Below are 21,165 nucleotides of genomic sequence, written 5' to 3'. Positions count from 1 at the left end.
TATTCAGCAGGCCATGTCAAACCTGACCCAGTGCATTTATTTGAATTTAGAACAAATAGACTCTCACCAAACCGCAACATGTTGAATAGTTAAAATAACAGCAAAGTAAAAACTTAAGAGTAGAAAAGAGTAGAATACATTTACCACTGGAGGAGGTTCTAGTGAACTATACATCTGAGGGTTGAATTACATTTAGAATCTGAAACTAATTCTATACCAATGTTGCAGTTATATAAACCCTGTATATTAAATTAAACTATAGTGGGAAGACTGGAAGTCATCAAGACGCACGTCTATACTCTTCAAATTCATCTTTACATCCATGACTTCTCCACTCATCCATACATCAGCAATAATTGTACAACTATTATCTTGTGCTTATTTATTCCTATTATTAATACAGGACCCACTCAGTTCAAATACAAAAGAACTGGAGCAAAGTTTCAACCCACTTTAGTCTTATACCCTTATTAACCACTAGGGGTCACTAACTTTCAACGACCGCTGAGACCACATGGAAATTGAAGCAAAGGTGTAGAGACAATTTGGAACTAAACTATTTAAATACATGGAGTTCGTCATGGTGACACAATATATAGAACAAAACAAACATCTACAGTTAGATTTTATTAACTGAAAGTATAAAGACAATCTCTCTCTCTCAAAATAAACCGCTCTCTTGAACCTACAGCAGGCAAATAACAAATAAATCATCAGAAAATGCAGCAATTATTTATTTGTGTGTTTCAGTAGCACTAATGGTGTTTTAATCTGTATTTAATAGGGCTATTTTTTCTTACCGGTCGTGGCATTGATGAACAATGGTGAACTGAATAATTACAATTATAGTTATTTTCATTGACATGTGCAACAAAAACAAAATCTTTACATGATCCTGGAGGAAAGATAAAAACACTTATTCAAAAGGGATTTCAACATTTAAACTATTATAAAAAATCATGAAGCAACGCACATCCCAACATCACATCCCGTAGAATATTCAATAGTTTACTTCTGGTTTTACTGTTTCATACAATATTTTTCTTCTCATAATATGTAAAAAGGTCATTTGAACAAGTTCCTTTTAAAGGAGACAGTTAAGACTAACAAACAAGAACAGACATTTACAAAGAAAAAGTTAAGTCACAAAGTTTTTGGCCTTCTTCGGTTCAAAATCACAGAAAAGTGGTGCATCTGACACTGATGATACTTAATACCACTGTCAAATAATTAGTTTCCCTTTTACCCCTTTCTGAATTGCAAGACATGGATTCAAATTTTCCACAGATCAAAACTAATCAAACTCAAAATACAACAATAATAAATCCAGGTGAGGTGAAAAACTGGATATTAAATAAAACTGAGAGGCTGCCCTATGTTTGACATTATAGTTTAACATGATGTTTAAAATAATCTCAAATGTGAAAGCAGATCATTTCAAACCGATGCATTATAACAAAATAAATATGCCAATCGCAAGCTTCATTGATAAAGAATACGAGATTAAGTTTGAAATATTCTTATCTCAGGAAAGTGTCTGCACGGCCTGCGTCACACTGCCCGCAGCCACAGTTAACCTATTTAATACCAACCTAGAAAATGGGCTTTCAAAATGTATCATTAGTCCTTTTAATGCAGAGTTATTTGGTTTCACCAGGAACAGACAGTGTGTGAGAGATGAGGGAAGAGCTCCTACTGTAATTCAGGCATCTTGTTATCATACTGCGGTGGTGGAGTGATGGGTTCAATTGTTACCGGATTCTGTGTGGGGGTACGGATCTGGAGACGGAAGTCCTTCAGGTGCAATTTGTCCGACTTGATCCTCCTCACTCGCAGGGGCCGCAGTAAGCGGCTGGCCCGGCTGGTGCTACGGGTGGGCAGGCTGGGGTTCGGTGTCAGGCCAGGAGGGTCAGCCTGGGCGGGCTCAGCGGCCGGCTGGACAGGAGCTGGTGTGGACTCGCTAAGAGGGGTGTCCTCCGTGGGATTGTCCTTGGGCTCCGTACCCTCATTTTCAACGGCTGCTATGATGTCCTCGTAAGATGGCAGCTGGGAGGTGCTGCTGCGAAGGTTACTTTGACGGACAGGGTAGTCCTCACTGCCAATCACCTCCTCATAGCTCGGTACATTATACGTGATTGGATCTGCAGCTCTGGAAAAGGATGCAAGAGGCAACGCTCAGTGTGTCTAATATGTTGGATTTTATCCAGACAACTTCCTTGAATGAGACAAACTCTGGATTTACAACTATATGGTTTATCAGCTAATGTGTAAACTATTCTTTGTTTTTCTACCATATTTATTTTTCATTTTCTCTCTTTTAAAAGTTATTATTTGAAATATTGAAGCCTTAAGTTTTTTTCTATGCAAAAATGAAATATTCGTCCATAGACATCCTTGGCGTTTGCATCTGTGTTTTCTGTAAATGCGCTTGTCTGAGACGTCTTGGCCAAAATAATTCCTGAGTCAGTCTCAGGCGAAATGCTACTATCACATAAGTATGGAAGTTTCAGATCCTAAAAGTGGAATATATAAAACCACAAATAGTTTAGAAATACCAGTTTAAAAATGTTAAAGAACTGGAAAACAAAATATTTTTACATTTGTACATTTCCCAATATTCTAAACGCAGCAGCACTGGAAGTTCTTAGAACATCTAAGACAAGTGAAACAAAAGCTATATTATAAAGCACTCACTCTTCCTGGTCCCCAGGCACGTGATCCATGAGCGGGCCTCCCGCAGCCACAGGTTGGGCAGGTCTGTTGCGAGCTCTCCTCTTGCTCCTCAGACCGAGGCAAAGGGACAACAGCAACATGGCTGCTCCTACTCCAACCAGTACCATAGCCACGGACGAAGACTTTGTGTGGTCTGTTTCCTCCTCGTCTCCGCTGCCACCGTCAGGCCCTGAGGTGGAGTTGACTGAATGACTGGAGGGCAAACCCGATTCATCTCCATCAGTGGGTATCACAGTCCACACAATCATGACGATACCCAGGGCAATCAGTCCAATTCCCAGGGCGCACAGGGCATAGTGGGCGCCTGAACTGGTGCCCTCTGAGCTGGACCGGTTAGGACGGTTGTTGCCGCCACATATACTCCGATTGGAACACATCCCTAAAGGACAAAAAACAGAGACCACCACAAAGATAAAGACAAGATACCAGAGATAAGGAAGCCTAAACAAATTCTAACTGGAAACTTTTCTACTATGAACCTCTGAGATAAGTCAAGTAATGCCAACAAAGATGGGTCATACCCATGTTTTGCTCTGCCTTTAAGCAACCCTTAAAGAATCCATTGCTTCTGGTTTGTGCCACTTTTATTCTGCAGAGTTCCTTACAATTGTGAAACTATTTACTAATATGCATGAAGTATCATATGAGAAAATATCAGGTGCATCAAAGTAAGGGTAAATCCATGATTTATCCAAAACCATAAAGGTTCACTGTAGGATTTAGTGGTGAAGTTGCATGTTGCAGCTGCGTATCTTTCACCTCACCTTCCAAACATGAAAGAGAACCTGTTGTGGCCTTTAGTTGTCATAAAAACTCAAAAAATGTTAAGTTTGTCTAGTTTGGACTACTGTAAAAAACACGGAGGCCCCTGTAAATGGGACCCGCTCCTGATGTAAATATAAAGTATTTAAATATAAAGGGCCCATTCTAGGGTAGAAAGAACCACAATCCATACAATTTAGTTGACCATACACTAGTGAAAACCTGAATAGAATGCACAACACAAGCTCAAAAAGTATTGAGTCTGCTACATTTGGAGCAGAGGTGGTGTGACAGATGGATATCAGCAGTATGGTGAGAAAACAGGTTATGAGGAAACAAGTGCAAGAACGTCCACACATGTCTTAACATGACAAACATAAACCTGAGAGACTCGTTGACCAGAATGACTCACACGTGAAGAATGGTCATGGTCATGTTATGGTATTTAGCAGCATATCTGCAATTCAAGCAAATATATCACTCAACATGAAAATAACAATATGACACAGTGGAAGTGGAGCTTTGAAAACATTTGACCCAGACACACAGTTGCAGTAATAGTTAATTAAACGGAAACCTGTACAATAAAAGTAAATGCAATACAACAACCCTACAAAAAAGACTGAAATAAAGTTTCAACTGGTGAACTCAATTCATTGCTGTAAAGTAGCTTTGAATACTGTTCGTTCGTGGACTGAGATGAAGTACGACCATAATTATGTTTTGTTCTTTTAGGTACACCATTATATCCAGGTGGAGTCATAAGTATTTCAATTATGATCTTTACATGAGTTGCTAAAAGAATATTCCAATCATATTCCCATTACATGTTACAGAGCATCGTCTGTTTATGACTCATGTCAACACTGCATCTGACATCTTGTTTACACTCAAACTCATGCGGGCATGCGTCATCAAACATTTAGTAACTGCCCTAAGTCAATGTCGCAAAATGCTGTAAAAACTAACTCCACTAAGACGTTATACTGCGAATGAGACGTGTGAATGAGACTTTTGTCATCATAGGGTTAATAACAGAATATTGGTGTCCATGTAAACTACTACTGTTTCATTATCCAGGTATTAAGACATTCTTGACAAAAAGTTTGTCTCTGAGTTGACCTTCTAAATGACCGTGAGGAAAAAAGACCCGCTAGATCTGGACATACATGGTCTTTATTCCATCACATTCAACAGATAAACTGGACAAGTCCCTTCAGTCTTGTTATTTTTCATTGTTGAAAAATAAAGACATGAACAGGCTTCCTGCACATCGTGAAGGTAATCCACAATAAGAAAAATAAAGGACCAATTATCTTTCCTTGAGGGAAACCACAGGGAAAAACTTTAGGGTTCTGATGCGCACCTGTCAGAATATGTAAGACTGAAAATCCCTGGGGGCCTTTTGAGTGGGAAATTGAAACATTTATCAAGTGTGTGAAGTAGGGAGCAATAACCTCTTCAGCATCTCTCTGGAACTCAGCTGGGACGACATCCAGGGCAGTAACTTTGGTAATATCCAAGCCTTTAAGTGTTTAGTAGTTTTTTTAGCTGTTATCTGCGTAAACGAAAACTGCTCTTCCCTGATCCCCTCAGACTTGCAATACATTTTCACCAGAGATTTCACAAAATCCTCTGTAGTGACTGAGGTTTCTGCTGTGGTTGTGAAAACTCTCTAAAATGTCCAGTGTGTAAGATTTAGGTGAAAGGGATCTATTGGCAGAAATTTAATGTAGCATAATTCTCATGATGATTTCCCTAGTTTGTTTCATCTACAGTAAATTGTATGAATTGTAGTTTTCTTTACCCCAGAAAAGACCCTTTATATTCAAATACTTTATATTTACATTGAAAGGGTCCTCTCTACGGAGGCCGCCATGTTTTTTAAATTAGTTCAGACATAACAAACTAAACTCCTTTTGAGTTTTTCTGACAATTAAAGGCTACCACAGGTTATTTTTCATGTCTGGAAGGAGAGGGCGAGTTGAGGGGTGTTCAGCTGCAACATGCAACTTCAACACTAGATATCACTAAATTCTATACACTGTACCTTTAAGTTATCAGCAAGCTTTGCTTTATCATAGGAATTCAGAACTATGGTACACTTAAAATTAGGATTTTGTCTAATAGTAAAAATTGCCTTTGTCTACAATTCTGTGCACTTTATTTCCATGGTTTGTGTGTTTAATATACAAATCTGAAACATAATTTAATTGTGTCATTTCTCAAATTTATAGTGTCCACAATTGATACATTTACTTAAGGCTGAATTCTTACTTTAATAGAATTTAATAGAATAATTTCCTATGAAACCTAAGGAAAGTTACAGTTGAAGTAATTTCATGTCTATGTAAAAACTGTCCATGATATTAGACCAATCGATATTCTTAAAGCATGTCCTTGAACATGTCAACTTCATTTAAGTTACACAATGACACCTTCTGTGGGATATCATAATAAGATTGTTTGACCGTGCCTTCTGAGTCCAGTATGATCTTCTATCAATTGTGAAGGATCAACATATAGAAAAACAAATCACACCACCCGGTAAAAATAAGAATTCAACAATGTCCAATACATAAGCTAATAAACCAGTTAAAATCTCAAGCATCCGTCCTCATACCCATAACCTGCTCGTTCTTCTCAGGACAGAACACAAAGTTGAAAAGTCTTCATGGTTTAAATGAAGAACTTTTCATTCAGGATTTAAAGGGCTGAGTATTTCAAGCATGACAATCAGGGTGCATAAATTCCAGTTAATTAGTCCAACCCTTCATGCAGAGCACACCCTGCAATTTAGCTCCTGTCACCGTGTTCTGACCTAGAAATGATGGGAGGGGCAGGGAGGGACGGATGTTAATACAGGGGTCCTGAATGTTGTGTATGTGTGACTCAAAGAAGCCGGGAGAGAGAAATTAGAGGAACAATAAATTATCACTGGTCTATTGAAGATGTTATTGATACACAGGCATCAGTTAAGCGGTGAATTACCTTGTGAGGCTGAAGCAGGTGTTTCTGTCTCCTCCTGCAGATATTTAAATCCTCTACTTTCTGCTAGTTCAGCTTTTTGTTACTAAACGACTCTTTTACATTAAAATATCTGCGCTCACTGTGACTGAGTTAAAAAAGATGAGGCTCAGCAATTTGAAGATCAGTGCTGCCAATGAAACTCCTTCCAAGGATTTCAGTTCTATGAATAAATAAAAGGCATGAATGGCAAAAACTTGGAAATATTCTTAATTGACTTTCAGATGATTTTGTTTCAGATAATTTAAGCTAAAAAGTTCTTGACTTTGTTGAGTTTGACAGGTTATTGTTGACAAAACAGTCTCAGGTTCACAGAGATGATCAGAACCATGACAAACTTCCACATCAACAGTTCAGAACATTTTATCAGACACAAACTGCTGATTTGAACCATGTGATGGACAGGAAAGCTCCAGAACAAGCAGGTTCTGTAAGTGAACCTTGAGCAGAGAGTGTTTTGTCAATTAAGGTTCATGTTATACGACTGAATGTAATTGTGTCTGTTATAATCTGAAATAGTGAAGCACAGATCTTTGCAACATAACATGTTCATATGCATGTGGTATTGATTCCAGCCATATTGTACAGTCCTAGCACCCATGCTCATATCATGAGGATAAAGAAATATGCACAATGGCAAGAGGATATATTGATTCAATAGGATGGATCAGTACTGGTGCCGATACTTAATGGATTTGAGCTAAAACTGCAGTTCAGAAATGAATTATCCACACTAAATACAGTTTTTATGTCATTATTATAACAAATCTGTGTTTTTTGCCAATATTCATTCATTCCTTCATGGTTGAGTGCACATTGGTATTCATACATTAGTGTGAGGAAAGAATAAGCTGGACGGGTGCGTCCCTAATTCAAACCTGAACATACATATGTAATGGCCATAAGGATACCGTGGTAAAATACCAGATGGTTAGTTGTACTGTATCAATCATTCATTACAGTAATTACTGTGGTGATAAGTTGATGCTGTCCAGCATTAACCAAAGTCTCCACGAAACAGGCGCAGTAACTAACATGCATTTGTTGTGAGTTGTAAAAATGTGGCAGATTGACAGATTTATTTTTGTTGTCTAAGCAGATAAAGTGTACAGATGTGACATCATTATTTCTATTTTTAGAAGTTGAGTAAATCACTGAAATCTAGTCCTGTGATAATTTAGGTCAATATAATTCTGATAAAGTTTTCACATGCTTTTATCTCTAAATGTACAAAAATAACATTTCTTTCTTATAGAAAGATTTTAAGAATTAGAATTGAGGATCAACCAGCCATTTCTTTCAATGACTTAAATTAAATCTTAACTTAAGGGTACAGTGCGGCCTCCGTAGAGAGGGTCCCCTCCATGTAAATATAAAATGTACATACATTTAAATATAAAGAACCTTTTCTGCCAATAGTTCCATTTCACCTCAATCTTACACAGTGGACCTTTAAGCACAACATTAACCAAGTTATTTTACTCTATATTGGTTTCCATTTTAATTGAACCCATCTGTTTTTGTCTGTATCCTTGTCCCATGAGGATAAATGACACTTATCTTTATGCACCATTGAATAAAACATATATCAGTCATTACCTTAATGTTGTTGTGGTCTTGAGACGGAACTTGATTTGCTCTTAACTTCCTCCAACTACAGTACAGATGGGTGCATCCAGAGTTTGATCCTCAGGTGGACAAACTGTAAAACAGATCAGCGGTCGGTGAATGAACCATGATAGGTTTCTGGGTTTTGCTGCCATTTGAGGGCATTTCCTCTGCAGTTACACATATATCACGACATAGAATACAGCAGAACGACATGTCATATCAGCCTGACAGACAACAAGCCACGACACGCTGACCGTCTGTGACATTTCACTCCTGGTGGTTGTGTCTTTGTTGCAGGCCTGCTGGACACTGTGCATGGGTGTGTCCTCTGCAACATCAGCACATTTCCAGTATTTCAAAAGCAGTTTCACCTGTAAAGAACATGGGCCTGATTTCTGCTGCTACTACAGGAATTAACAATAAGAGCCCCACCAGTGACCCAGTGCTGGAGCAGGACAAGTCAAGTTAAAAATGGTGTAAGTGTGTGTGCTCTCATTGTTTGTGAGGAGGAGCTGAGAGGGAGGGGAGCTGCCTCTGAACAGGAAGACCTACCTGTCCTCACACTCCTCTGATTTTACACCTGAGAAACTAAATATCCCAACAAGCATCCACCCACCACTTAGACTGAGAAATCATGGAGGTGATCTGAGAGAGGCCTCACCTTCGGTTTCCTCCCTGCTCAGTCTCCTCACACTTCCCTCTCCACCGGTGAGTTACCTGAAGCACGCAGGTGTTTTCAGGAAGATCAGACACACACACACACACACACACACAGCGCAAACTGGAACAAAACACAGACACACACACACCTACAACAACCCCTCACGGTCCAGTCCGGGTCAGTGGTTTTAAAAACCACACAGTTGGTTAGTTTCTGTATTTACCGCCACACTGGACTATAGTTCACAGCGACTTTGTTCAAGTTCCAGCCGCAGACAAGCCTCCTCCGCTCCCCTGGTTGTAAAGTGTGACTGTGACCCGTTCTCCCCCTGGTCCTAGTGCTCCTCACCTGCACTTCCTCTGGTGACGAGTGGGACGAAGACGCGAAGGAGTTGAAACACATTGAAATTAATATTGAATAAAATAACTTGGTGAAGTTAGCTTGAGTAGTTTAGTACAGTTGTTGAGTAGTTAAGTAGAGTAAGGTTCAGTTAAGTAGTTAAGTAAAATAGGACGGTAGTTAATTAGTTAAATTAAGTCAAGTTTAATTGTTAAGTAGTAAAGTTAATTGTTAAGTAGTAAAGTTAATTGTTAAGTAGTAAAGTTAATTGTTAAGTAGTAAAGTTAATTGTTAAGTAGTAAAGTAAAGTTCAGTAATGTTAACTTAAGTTCAGTAGTTAAGTAGATAAATTAAGTCAAGTTAAATAAAGTTAAGATTCAATTCAAGTTTATCAATTTATAATTTTTAAATTTCTAAAATGAAAAAAACAGAGCACATCTAATTTACTGTCATAAGAGAAAAAATTGCAGCAACGTCTTTTGCACAAATTAAGTTTCCAACTACCAGTAGATGTTTGCAGGTGTTAGTGGCAACCAGTGGATGTTAGGGACATATCTTCAGTTGTGTGCGTTGGCTGCAGCGTTCTGCAGTGTGTGATGTTTCTTTTATGGTCTGGTGCAGGGCTTGTCCATGGATCCCCAGATCTCTGAACAACCTAATGGTGGATGTTGCAATAAAACCCTACAGACAACCTTCACAGGGCAAACAAATTTTTTTTTTCCAGCCACGTTGTTCTGCCTCAGATGCCATCTCATTTCATCTTGGTACTGTCAACTCTACGAAGTAGACGACATGCAGGGACCAGAGTATCAGGTCTGGTCTTAGGGTGGTAGTGACAATATGTGATGGGACTGTAAGCCGCTGGCCCATGTCCACCAACATTTCCCAGTCTCTGGCCTGCTCGATCTGAACACTCCTAGCCGGTGGAGGAGGCTCTCTCCGTCTCTGTTCCCCTTCTTGGATAAATCTTGTATTGTGAACTGCGCTTGTTGTTTTGGATGGCAAAGCCTTGGTAGCAGTTCTCTTCGTTTCAACTGTAAGGCACCTCGTTGTGTCTTCACTGCTGAGCCACATGTAAAACAACTTGGGCCGTGTTGTTAAATCTCTAATTAAGGCCTGATTATCCAGAGTGGTACAGTATAACGTTGTCATCTTGTATAAGTATTCCACATAAATCATCTGCAATTTTCTATGATAATTTCAGTTCTGACCATATGATTGTATGGGACAGTTGGTGCGAATGTGTTAAAGATTCATTTTACACACGTGGTGGTTAGATAAAGTTTTTTATAAGACTATTAAAACTGTAGCAAACAGGAATCTTGATGCATTATTCAATTCAAACACTAACTTGACGCTTGGCAATATGAAGTTTGCAACTGTTTTTAAAATATCAAAGTCCTGGAATTGTGCATTTTTTATTTTAAATGTTTTAAGTATTTTATTTACATTCCTACTCTAGTCTAGTTTTTTTATTGTTTCATTGTTTTGTCTCAGTCTTGGCTCACCAGTCATTTGTGGAGCACTTTGAACTACACTAACACACTGTATGAAAGGTGCTATATACATTTTGACTGTATATAAACATAGAATAATATATATTTCAGATTAATGGTTTTCAACCTGTGTAGAGTGAGTAGGAAATATCGAATTATGCTGTCAGGTGTTTTTTTTCACACAATAATCAATAAATAGTTTGTGTGTGCAGTTTCCATTTCCACTGAAACATGTGTTGCATCTACATCCCCCCTTTCCAAAATCATCATGAGGAAATAACGGACGTTTCGGCAGATAAAGTTTTTATTGTGTTAACACAGATTTTACTGTAGCTGTTTTGAAAATAATCAGCACAGGTAAACACAGTACAATATAACAGTCAACAATAATTCCACCTGTATTGTTGGTGTATATGTAAAAAAGCTGTGACAGGAGGAGAAACAGTGTGAGTCATACTAACCCCGGGGTTCACAGTGAACAACACTGGAGTTCCTTCTCTGTCTACAGGTTTGAACTGGTCTGATCTTCCCGCTTTAGCTGCTCTGCTGTTGGTGAACGTCGTGAACGCCCAAAAACTTGTAGAAAAACTTGTTATACACAACCTGGATTCGCCTCAGGGATTTAGCTGCACACAGTGTGACATTTCATGTATGTTCTCATGCACAGGAAGGGCAAAGTTTACACATCTGTGTTTTAAAAAAGATGATAAAACTGTACAAAAGATGCAATTCTCCTATTTAAGATATAACAGCACTGTCATTTTCTTCAGTGCTTGTACAGTATAAACACAGTCTCCCTCTATAGTTTACACATCACTTTCAAATCCCAACATTCAACAGAATTGGATATCTACATATTACCATGGATGAGTCTTGTTAGTCATTTATATTCAACCAACAACCAAAACGTCTACCTCACATTTCTTTAATTAACTGGATGTAACAATGTGAGAAGAGAGATTTTAAAAGTACAGTTTGAACGTTAAAGATTGTCTGCTATGCTAGAATTGATAGTTATTGATAGTATTGATGACAAATCAATATCTGCAATTCAAATATTTTATTTTCATTTAAAAATATGTAGATATATAATTTACAGTAATAACAATAATGATAATATCATTTAATTTAATAATATTTAATAATAACTGTGCTGACAAACTTGCAGAGGGGGGGTCACATGGAGGTAGAAGACCTGATTTGAGGCTGAAACTCTGGCCAACATCTCGCTCATGTACACAGAGAGCTGCTGACATGACACAGTCCTCGGAAGATAAACGGGGGATATGTACAGTATCTCTGCTGTGAAAGCATATTATAATGTCTGCTTCTCTACCTAAGGCATAATTCTTCATTTAATATGTGAACAAAAAAGGGCTGAGCTGTTGAAAATAGTTCACTGAAACCACAGAAGTGCCGTGAAGATAATATAAATATGAGACCTATTTCATGTAAGGAGGCATCAAACACTGAACAATTATTGTCAACATTGAGGTTTTTTCTAAAGTCATAATATGAAAGTAATTTGGAAATTCAGTTGAAATCAAAACTCTATGTTCCCTAAATGTTTCCACTCATTTATATTTACAACATTAGGTTAAAAATGTGTTTCTGTTCGGAGAATGTATGATTTTCTATGCAGGCCAAAATGATTTGAATAATTAAATTACATGGTAATACACTTTACAACAACTGCCTCTGAAGTGCTGAGTGTAGGTTTCTCTCAGTAGTAAACGAGTATAACGCAACAACAATGTAAACAATGGTGAACATTTCGGAGGCGGGATCAGACGTTTGTGATTTCCACGCTCTTGTAGGTGTGCATGGGGCTTCCTTTGGCCCGAGGAACAGCCTGAACTCTGACCTCTCTGGGCAGAGAACCGCAGCTGCCGTGGAAGCCCAGGCTCCGCTCCACAGAGTGGCTGTTTGCACGTAACCTCAGCGGACTCTGGGAAAATGAAAAGACATGAAGCACAAAATGTATACGTACTTATTCTCAAAAATGTGACATTGTCCTTGTTTAGCAAATCTCCTCTTTACTATTTTTTACTCGTATGATTAAGTAAAGCTGTCCAATAAAAACCACCAGATGTTCTACGGTTTAAGATGCAGATCATGTAATCTCAATGTCCTCGGTTTGTATCCGGCTGGCGACCTTTGGTGCATGTCAACCCGTCTCTCTCCCCCTCATTTCCTGTCAGCTGTATTGTCCATTATCTGACCGAGGAAAGAATGTCCCTAAAATACTTTAAAGTCACAATTACAAGTTCAATATACACTTATACCATGAGGTAAGTGTAACTATCTTCTACAGTACATATACATTTTTTATTGTCTCCATACCTGAATAGAAAATGCTGCTTTAACAATGTTCATTGTTCCCCCTTTTTTTCTGCAGCAATGAAATACATTGTAATTAAGTCAATTGTCAATACTAATTAATAGTTATATTTGGGCTATGAAAACAAACTCAATGGTATGTTGTGCATTTTGCTGTATTGCAATATGTGTGTGAAACATAGATAATCATCAGTGAGAAAACTATCACGACACTGACTGAAAAAGGTCATCGAAGGGCTGTCGTTCACATTAGAGTAAAAAACTACTCAAGTACTGAGCCACATTTATGACTTTTGTTCATTTGCTCTACAGCCATGTTGTTGTTAAAACTAGATGGGGTTGTGTTTTGTATTGTATTTGAGTTTTCCTGAAGTAGATATTATATTATTGTTGTCATGTGATATGATTTTGATACCTTTCCAGTTCTTCTCATGGAGACCCTCTCCTCAGCGAAGCGGTTAACAGCCACAGGTGAAGAAGAACCGATAACCTCATTGGCCTGCTCTGCATTGCTGTAAAAACAAAGGCATCACAGACATTTTATTTACTGTAAATATGTTTATTCATTTGTTTCATGCTTTGTCAAATTTTACAACCCTGATGTCTTATCTTGTCCTTTATGTTTTGGTAGAATTTTAGTTATAATAAAAGTTAATTATAAAAGTTATCATTACCTTCACCCCTGTCTGTTTTTTGGTTGTTTTGATTGATTGTGAGCAAGATAACAATAGAGCGGATTAACACAGAACTTGTTGGAAGGATGTGGTCTGGGTCCGAGCAGAACCCACTGAGTTTTGGTCTGTTTCTGGCTCCAGGGGCAGATCCAGGATTTCTCTTTTTTCCCTGGTCTTTAACATTACTAGATAGGGGTTTATTTCAACATTTTCACTACTTTCCCAGCCAATAAATCACAGATCTTGATGAGACAAATCTCTCATATTGAGGGTTCGTATTTCTATAACTGTGTGCAATTTGGTGCAGCTTGATTTAATTTAAAGAGACTGTTGTGCCTTGGCGGAGATATGTGCTCAGTATTTTTGTAATTTGTGTAAAGCAGATTTTGATTAACCTGTGAGGTACAGCAAGGGATTTCATCTCTTCATAAAGGTGCCGATGCAGCATGTGCTTGTTGCCGGGGATACACAGGGCTTTGGCCATGGCGTCGGTGTCGAAGGACGGATCCAGAGCCATCACAGCCCCGTTAATCCCTTTGCCCTGAAGATTGTCTGCAAACTCCTGAGGAGCAAAACGCAGAGTGTGTGCAGCACAGCTGAGAAAAATCACTCCAGATGCTATCTATAGTCATGAAAGTAGTCACGAGGGCACAAAGGTCAGATTTAATAGCATGTAAATGAAAACCACAGTCATGATGGGGCTTAAAACAAATAGATGTTTGTCCCTGTGGGGCAGATTTTGTGTTTTGGATTTTAAAGCTACATGTTTATGTCAAAGTAGAGGATACCGAAGCCAGAAAAACACATGTGTAGTATTTTGCTATGTTTATTTGTACAAAACCTGTGTTTTTTTCTGTGTATTTCTTTCGACAGCGGTGAAGCAGCAAAGCAACAAAGCTATCATTATGTTCGCGGGAGACCAAGAAACACAAACTGTGCGGTATCTGGTTCCAATCTGCTCTGGAAAACTCCTGAGCAAAGGGAACGCCGTCACTGACCTCCCACCCACCTTGAGGTCTATGTCTCTGATCCACTTCATTACTCTGTGACATGTCCAAACAATGGGATCACGGTCCTGGTGCTCACATTTTGCCCGTCGTGCCTGCAGGGCCTGCGAAAACACAACACACAGATAGCCACAGAAGCGCTAATGTGGCAGGGGCCAAGCATAACACGGAGAGAGGTCAGGGAAGGATGATGGCCCGCTGAGATAATGAAGCACCAACAGCTTCTATGTGCCTCAAGCTATGGTGGATGATAATGGAAATCACATGCAGGGTGTCAGTGGGGCTGAGTTAAACTGATTGAGGAATGACTACTTAAATAAAAATACTACTCAGTGTCAATATTACAGATTGTGGTGTATAGTCTCACCTCTTTATCAAAGCTGAGCATCTGCAGCAGCTGGATTGCCAGCAGTAGACTTGTCTGGTGGAACTGGTCGCCGATGTTGAGGAACCTCTCCAGGTCCCTGCGGCTCAGGGAGTTCAGCACTCGTCCGTCCACTAAGTGACTCTGGAAGGTCTGAGAGTATTGAGGCAGGCCCACATCACTCAGCCAAGAGGTGGACACCCAGTAATGATCCATCTCAGAGGCGTTTGACAGTCTAGATGAGGAGATACCAATGACACATTATTAGCAGTAGTGGAAAATGTTACACTGTAAAAAAATTAGCTACATGAATGAATGAAAGGTCTTTATTCATTCATTCTTCATTATACTTTTTTGTGCAATTACATTGTAAGAGGCTTCTCTCTCCTAACAAACATTTAACTGTGAAAATAAAAAAATAAACATGTAGCATGTAAATAAAAACAGTAATTGCAACAAGAAACATTGAAATTAACTAAGATAACTATAAAATAAGGCATATTCACATGTCTATAGACAAAATCTATAAATGTGTATGTGTTTGTAAATATTACATATTCATTAAGTGGTAAAAAATATTTCTTCAAGTTAAGTGCAAGATCCTCAACTTTGTAGTAAATGTACTGAGTTGTAGTTTCTTCAGTTTTTTCTTTAAACTTCTGCTCACCCCTGATCCCCCTCCGCTCTTCTGTAATCCTCGATGGCCAGTCTCAGCTTTCTGCGATGAATGGGGTTACTGACTCCCAGACCCAGCTCTAAATCCTCATCTGTCAATCCCAGCAGCACCTAAACAGCAGAAATCCAAACTTTCATCAAACCTGAGTGCAACCGCTTGCTCAAAAAAAACTACCCCGCTCTCAAGCACGAGGCAAACAAACTGCAGAAGAACCACTTGTACCAGATGTGTACCTTGCCACTCTTGACATTTTCAGAGCAGGCTCGGATGTACATAGGCATCCCCATGACAACCTCCATCCAGGCCTGGACTGCACCTGCCCTCCACAGCGACATGCATGTGGTGCGTGTAAGCTCCGCCTGCTGGAGGCGGTCGAGCTGCTCCTCGCCGTCAGACAGGCTCTGCTGTGTGAGGCTGTCAGAGTCTGGATTGGTTCGGGAGAGGTTATGGTGTGGCATACAGGAGGGGTTCAGGGTCAGAGGGAAATCAAAACAAATGACTCATCTGGAGACAGTTTGATATTTAAGTATCAGAGGGTGTACGAGTGGAAAAATTCACCTCCATACACGACATCGGTTTGGATGCTAACTAAAATATCAGTTTTGGTTTGCTCAAGTCAGCTGCATGAAAAACTGCTTCAACCTTTTCCTTTACCCAATTGTAACATTCACTGTGTTGAAATTGCACACATGGCCACTAGATGACGCCAGAACAATTCAATTGAATTTCCCTAGATACAAATAGCTAACAGAATAAATGATAATAAGTACAACACAACACAAATGAGTGATTGTAAATTTCAAATAGTGTCAGTTAAATGTAAACCATAAGTTTCTTTCATGAGAATGTAGTTGTTTAGTCCAGGTCTAAAACTACAGCATCATCGTTTAGTTCAAATACTTGTTACTATCTTGATGATTATGAAGGGACTTAAGACCATCAGGGTAATGTATTAGAGACACAGGGATTATTCATAAACATCATGCTCCCGCCCATTACCCACCCATCTCAACAATAGGGAAACACTGATTCATACTGAACCAAAAAATCCAGGATGAACTCTGTGTGTTTACCTGATTCATCCCCACATGCTGACAACAAATGCTGCATGCAAAGTCCACCATCTTTCATAAGACTTTCCACGAAAGAAAAAGCGAGACAATTTTTTTTCTCCAATGGACCTGAGTGACATGAATAATCCCCAGAGAGCAGAAACAGACAACTGGTAATCACAGATGAGGAGTTACTCACTGGCAGGAGGGGAGTTTGCCATTAGAAATGGCAGGAGGAGAGGGAGAGACACGTTAGACTGCACACAAGAACAAGATTACTCATGGAACAGAAAAAGGTCACGTCGGATGTATTCAGTTACTAGTTTTATTTTTAAAATAAGATTTCATTTCAATTATGATTCATTTTCGAAAAAACGCTAAAACCTCCTCGACATCTGGCTGCAGCAGCTGCAGCAGATAAATATCTGAAGTCGCCTCTTGTTTGTGTCTTTTTTTTCTCTTTTAAATAAAATACTTCAATAGATTTAATCTTTTTATGCAACATCTCCTAAATTACAAAGCATTCGACAGAGAATTGTTGTAGAGCCACATTTGCGAGAAATGAGGAGGAATTCTACAAAAAAGAAACAGCAACGAAAAAAAGAGAAAAGAAAAAAAGAAAACAGAGGGGCCGTGCATTCAAAATGCAAGGAGAGATAAGTTGGTACAGGGAGGAGAAGGCAACACAGGAGCGACACAGGAGTGCGGAGATTATTGAATCTGATCGGCAATGAATGGACATTTTCTCAAAGCAACATATAGGGATCATGCAGGTGTTTAATGCACATTCCACTGTCTCATATTGACACGTTAGTTAGCTCTCAGAGAGACGTGTGTCAGACATAGAACAATGTTATGAGGCTACTGCTAACAGTGACACAGTGATATGCAGATTTTTAAAAGATGAGCTTTTTAACGTTGGCACTTGAACATGAATTTGACAGCAGGCGAGAGGTTTGCCTGGATAAGGATTACTGTTCATTTTCTTATATTTCTTTGTGCATGTGCATTTAAGTCATATTTTATAGAAGTCTGATTCTAAAACCCCTACCTCTGTAAATGAGGATATTTTTTTTTTGAAATCTTAAATGGTTGAGGTGTCATTATCAGCGAATACCATGAGCCAGTTTTATAATATGATGACGATCCTGTAACAGCAATACCTCTCACACAAAGTGTTGTATTTTCACATCAGTAAGTAAATTTGGCTAATCAGCGTCCACAAGATTATTTTTTTCCAGCTCAATCAGTTAATTTCTTCTCTCATAATAAAAAAATGGGCTGAATAAGATCGGGAATAAGAAGAAACATAGAAATCAGTGTTGCAAAGCATGATAAAGCAACCGTAAAAGTAACAAAAGCCAAATGACATTTACAATAAAAACACTAGTGTCACAATCACTCCTATGTACATATAAACAGCAGTCCTTCAAGTCTCCAGTTATAAAAAACATAAAACATTACGCCATTTGTAAGATAATACAGCATAAACATGTCTACACATAATAATAACCCCATGTACTGTATATATTTATAAGCATGTAAACATATATACATATGCATACATGTACATCTATAAATATATATCTAATTTACAAACACAATTTAAGGGTAATATACTGTACATTTATAGAATAGCAGTCTCTTTTAGGGATTCTCTTTTAAAATTTACCCCATTCCCCCCCTCCACAAACTGAACACACAGTTAAAGCCAAGTGGATATCCACACATTAACACACACACACGCACACACACTCACGCTGACACACACAGTATCACCAGTCGGCATCCTCCTCTATGTAATAATCAGGGGTGGCTGTACCATCAAACAGGCCGGGGTCCAGTGACTTGCGCTGCTTGCCCCGAGCGAACACGCGTGACAGAGATCCCAGCGTCATCTTCTCCTTCTTCTTCTTACGCTTCTGGTCCTCCAGGTCCTCCATGGACTGAAGCAGGCAGAGGAGACTCAGGTTAGTCTTCTCACACGGCTGAGGTAAAGCAGTAGTTTGACATTTTTCGGAATTGTGCTTATTTGTTCGATGTAAAGTCTGAGTGTGTTTTTGTGTTTTTCATGTCTGTACGGTAAAAACAAAGCGACAGCCAGCAGCTGGGTAGCTTAGCATAAAAGATAGAGACAAAATCTGCTGACTTGCACATCTAATGATCAGTAATCAACACATCATATCTTATTTGTTTCATCAATGCAAAAACTGAATGGAAGTGGTTTTATGAAGGTTATGAGCTGAACTCTCTTGGTTTGACTGCTCATAACCCCTGAACTTGTAATATTACATTTCAGTTTTTGTAAAGCACGAACAATTAAGATATCTTTAGATACAGTCTATGTTTGATACACACAGGTCAGCTCCATCAGTTTTTAATTTTTATTCTCAGCTAAGCTAACAGCTGCTAGGAGTAGCTTCATATTTAACAGACATGAGAGACACTTCAATCTTTTCATCAAACTCTTAGCAAGAAATCAAAAATCAACTTCAAACTACTGCTTTAAAGTGACTTTGAATGCAAAAAACACCACCACCACCACCAAGCAGGCAGGCTGACACCCAGCAAGAGGACAGGACAGAGGGACAGACACAAACAGGAGAAGGAGGTGTGATTACTTGGTCAAGGGGGCCAGGCAGCTCTTACATTGCAGAGGGAGTGGGTCCGGTGACGAGGTGAGTTGATGTCGCTGGGTGTGGACGAGCGGTCCCCGTCGGCTGCCGAGGCGTCAGAGATGACCGAGGGCTGGCGAGAGTGACAGGGGCTGATCCTGACCACAGCTGGAGGCGCAAACCCCCCAGACACACACACACAAATTGAAAAATTCCTGCAGTTAGTATGAGAAACCTCGAGGAAACCCTCTGTTAGTGTGTTGGCTCGTTAATGCAACACCAAAGCAGCACGGACACTGAGAGGCCGAGCAGAAAAGAGAGCCTACCCTGTCTGTCTGTGCTGTGACCGTGGTAGAGGGTCTGTTGGCTCTGTCGGATGGCGGCGGTGAGAGGCAGGTCGGCCTGCATTACCCACTCCTGACTGCCGTTCACCACGGGCTCCGTCGGCATGGCAAGTGAATGCCGCTTCGGTACGTCTTTTGTCAGGGTGGCCAGAGACTGCTTCGCCTGGGAAACACACGAGACACAGTAAATATGTGAGAGGAAATCTAATCCTTTATTAGAGACAAAAGTCTCCACTGCCCCCCACTATGCAGAAATGAATCCAGGATACGAACGCTGCCATATTGTGCATTTGGAGCCAGAGTCTACGTAGTAGGGATTGGGGGTTGGAGTTGCAGTGGTATTTTGACTTTTCATTTTGGGTGATGTCCCACCCATTAACATAGAGGAGGCAGGATTTATGACCTATCTTGCAGCCAGCCACCAGGTGGCAATCAAGATGCTTTTGCTTCACTAGGCTGCAAGAATTTGGAGAATAAAGTTGCTCCACAAACAAACAATCAAATGTCAGATCATCCTCATGTATCCTCACACTGATACATACATACTTTCAATCTTTTAATGAAAGGTAAAATATGTTTCTCTGTCTTGGTTTTGATTTATTTTCTTTCAAGCATTATGAAAAGCCCCGTGTTACCTTTGCGATTGACAGGTAAATAAATAGTAATAAACTTGTCTCGTCTTTTATCACAGAGACTCATAAGTGTTGTAACATGAAAGTGTACACTCACATGTGCACACTGCAGCTCAACTGAATATGGAATGAAGAAAGCAATATTCTATATTTCAAATAAACTATTCATAAGACACCAGTGAGGCACAGCAGTGTACTGTAAGACACATTCATCAAGATGAACAAAAAACACTGAAGTACAGTTCATTTTCAGACGGCAGCTCATGAACCATCCACTGCTGACTAACTCAATATTATAAAAAAATAATATAATACTTATAAAATGAATATGAATAAAACTAAACTATTAACTCCTTGTTGAATATTATTTGTTAAAAACCACAGTGTCCCTCTGTTTACAAAATCAGTCTATTGTGAAAAAGTTTTCAGCTGGAACAAATTGGTTCGGGGCTGAGCGGAACAGAGAAGAGGAGTCAGAAGGAGACAGACCTTGGTTTCAAATTTTCATGGGAATTGTTGTCAAAGAGCAAAACATTGAAAAACAGCATTAAACACAGGCAAAGTGTCCCTTTTACAATAAAGATGAAAGGAATATTTGTTACCATACAGTAACTTAATAAAGACCCCCCCTTTAATTCACAATATACAGATCATTAGCCAGATTCTTTTCATTAAGATTTCTGTATCATTTCTTGAGACATTGACACAAATGTTGAAAAACGGCCATAATGTTACAAAAATGCAAAAAAAGATTCACTGCAGCAAAACGACACGTAGCTCTGGCACTGATGAGACTGCAAATCTGTGACTCAACTTGATGTGAGGGTCAGTG

The 21,165-nt window shown here is 39.2% G+C and overlaps 2 protein-coding genes across 13 annotated transcripts in view; both read right to left on the bottom strand.

The window, feature by feature from the left end:
• Positions 1–607: 607 nt before the first annotated feature.
• tmem51b (transmembrane protein 51b) lies at positions 608–9,161 on the bottom strand. Of its 2 annotated transcripts, none has more exons than XM_020101431.2 (4): positions 8,943–9,161; positions 8,122–8,224; positions 2,695–3,112; positions 608–2,149 (listed from the first exon to the last, which is right to left on the bottom strand). In XM_020101431.2, exons 3-4 carry the CDS (start codon positions 3,108–3,110, stop codon positions 1,693–1,695), a joined length of 873 nt encoding a protein of 290 aa, XP_019956990.1. In that variant the 5' UTR covers positions 3,111–3,112; positions 8,122–8,224; positions 8,943–9,161; the 3' UTR covers positions 608–1,692. The 2 variants fall into 2 exon arrangements, with proteins under 2 accessions (XP_019956990.1, XP_019956989.1); XM_020101430.2 differs by having other exon boundaries at positions 8,795–9,158.
• Positions 9,162–10,915: 1,754 nt separating this feature from the next.
• Positions 10,916–21,165, bottom strand: part of kaznb (kazrin, periplakin interacting protein b) — a 105,837-nt gene continuing 95,587 nt past the window's right edge. For 4 of the 11 annotated variants that reach the window (XM_069535697.1, XM_069535704.1, XM_069535709.1 and 1 more), the window contains 10 exons: positions 19,684–19,864; positions 19,392–19,525; positions 18,565–18,730; positions 15,924–16,114; positions 15,682–15,800; positions 15,018–15,249; positions 14,653–14,754; positions 14,039–14,205; positions 13,385–13,481; positions 10,916–12,577 (listed from right to left, as the gene is read on the bottom strand). In XM_069535697.1, coding sequence (XP_069391798.1) covers positions 12,416–12,577; positions 13,385–13,481; positions 14,039–14,205; positions 14,653–14,754; positions 15,018–15,249; positions 15,682–15,800; positions 15,924–16,114; positions 18,565–18,730; positions 19,392–19,525; positions 19,684–19,864 — 1,551 coding nt within the window. In that variant the 3' untranslated portion in view covers positions 10,916–12,415. Of the gene's footprint in view, positions 12,578–13,384; positions 13,482–14,038; positions 14,206–14,652; positions 14,755–15,017; positions 15,250–15,681; positions 15,801–15,923; positions 16,115–17,053; positions 18,731–19,363; positions 19,526–19,683; positions 19,865–21,165 lie in introns of those variants that run through there. The other 7 variants (XM_069535728.1, XM_069535747.1, XM_069535700.1 and 4 more) reach the window with 6 other exon arrangements.

Source organism: Paralichthys olivaceus, chromosome 2 (assembly GCF_024713975.1).
Source record: "Paralichthys olivaceus isolate ysfri-2021 chromosome 2, ASM2471397v2, whole genome shotgun sequence".
NCBI lineage: Eukaryota > Metazoa > Chordata > Actinopteri > Pleuronectiformes > Paralichthyidae > Paralichthys > Paralichthys olivaceus.
The sequence above is the reverse complement of the archived record's forward strand: the minus strand, read 5'-3'. Positions and strand labels throughout refer to the sequence as shown.

Excerpts from the sequence above, each read along its gene's own strand:
- tmem51b (XM_020101431.2), bottom strand. The coding sequence starts at position 3,110 with ATGTGTTCCAATCGGAGTATATGTGGCGGCAACAACCGTCCTAACCGG. Across the intron at positions 2,150-2,694 it reads GTGCCTGGGGACCAGGAAGA|AGCTGCAGATCCAATCACGT; the intron begins GTGAGTGCTTTA and ends ATCCTTTTCCAG.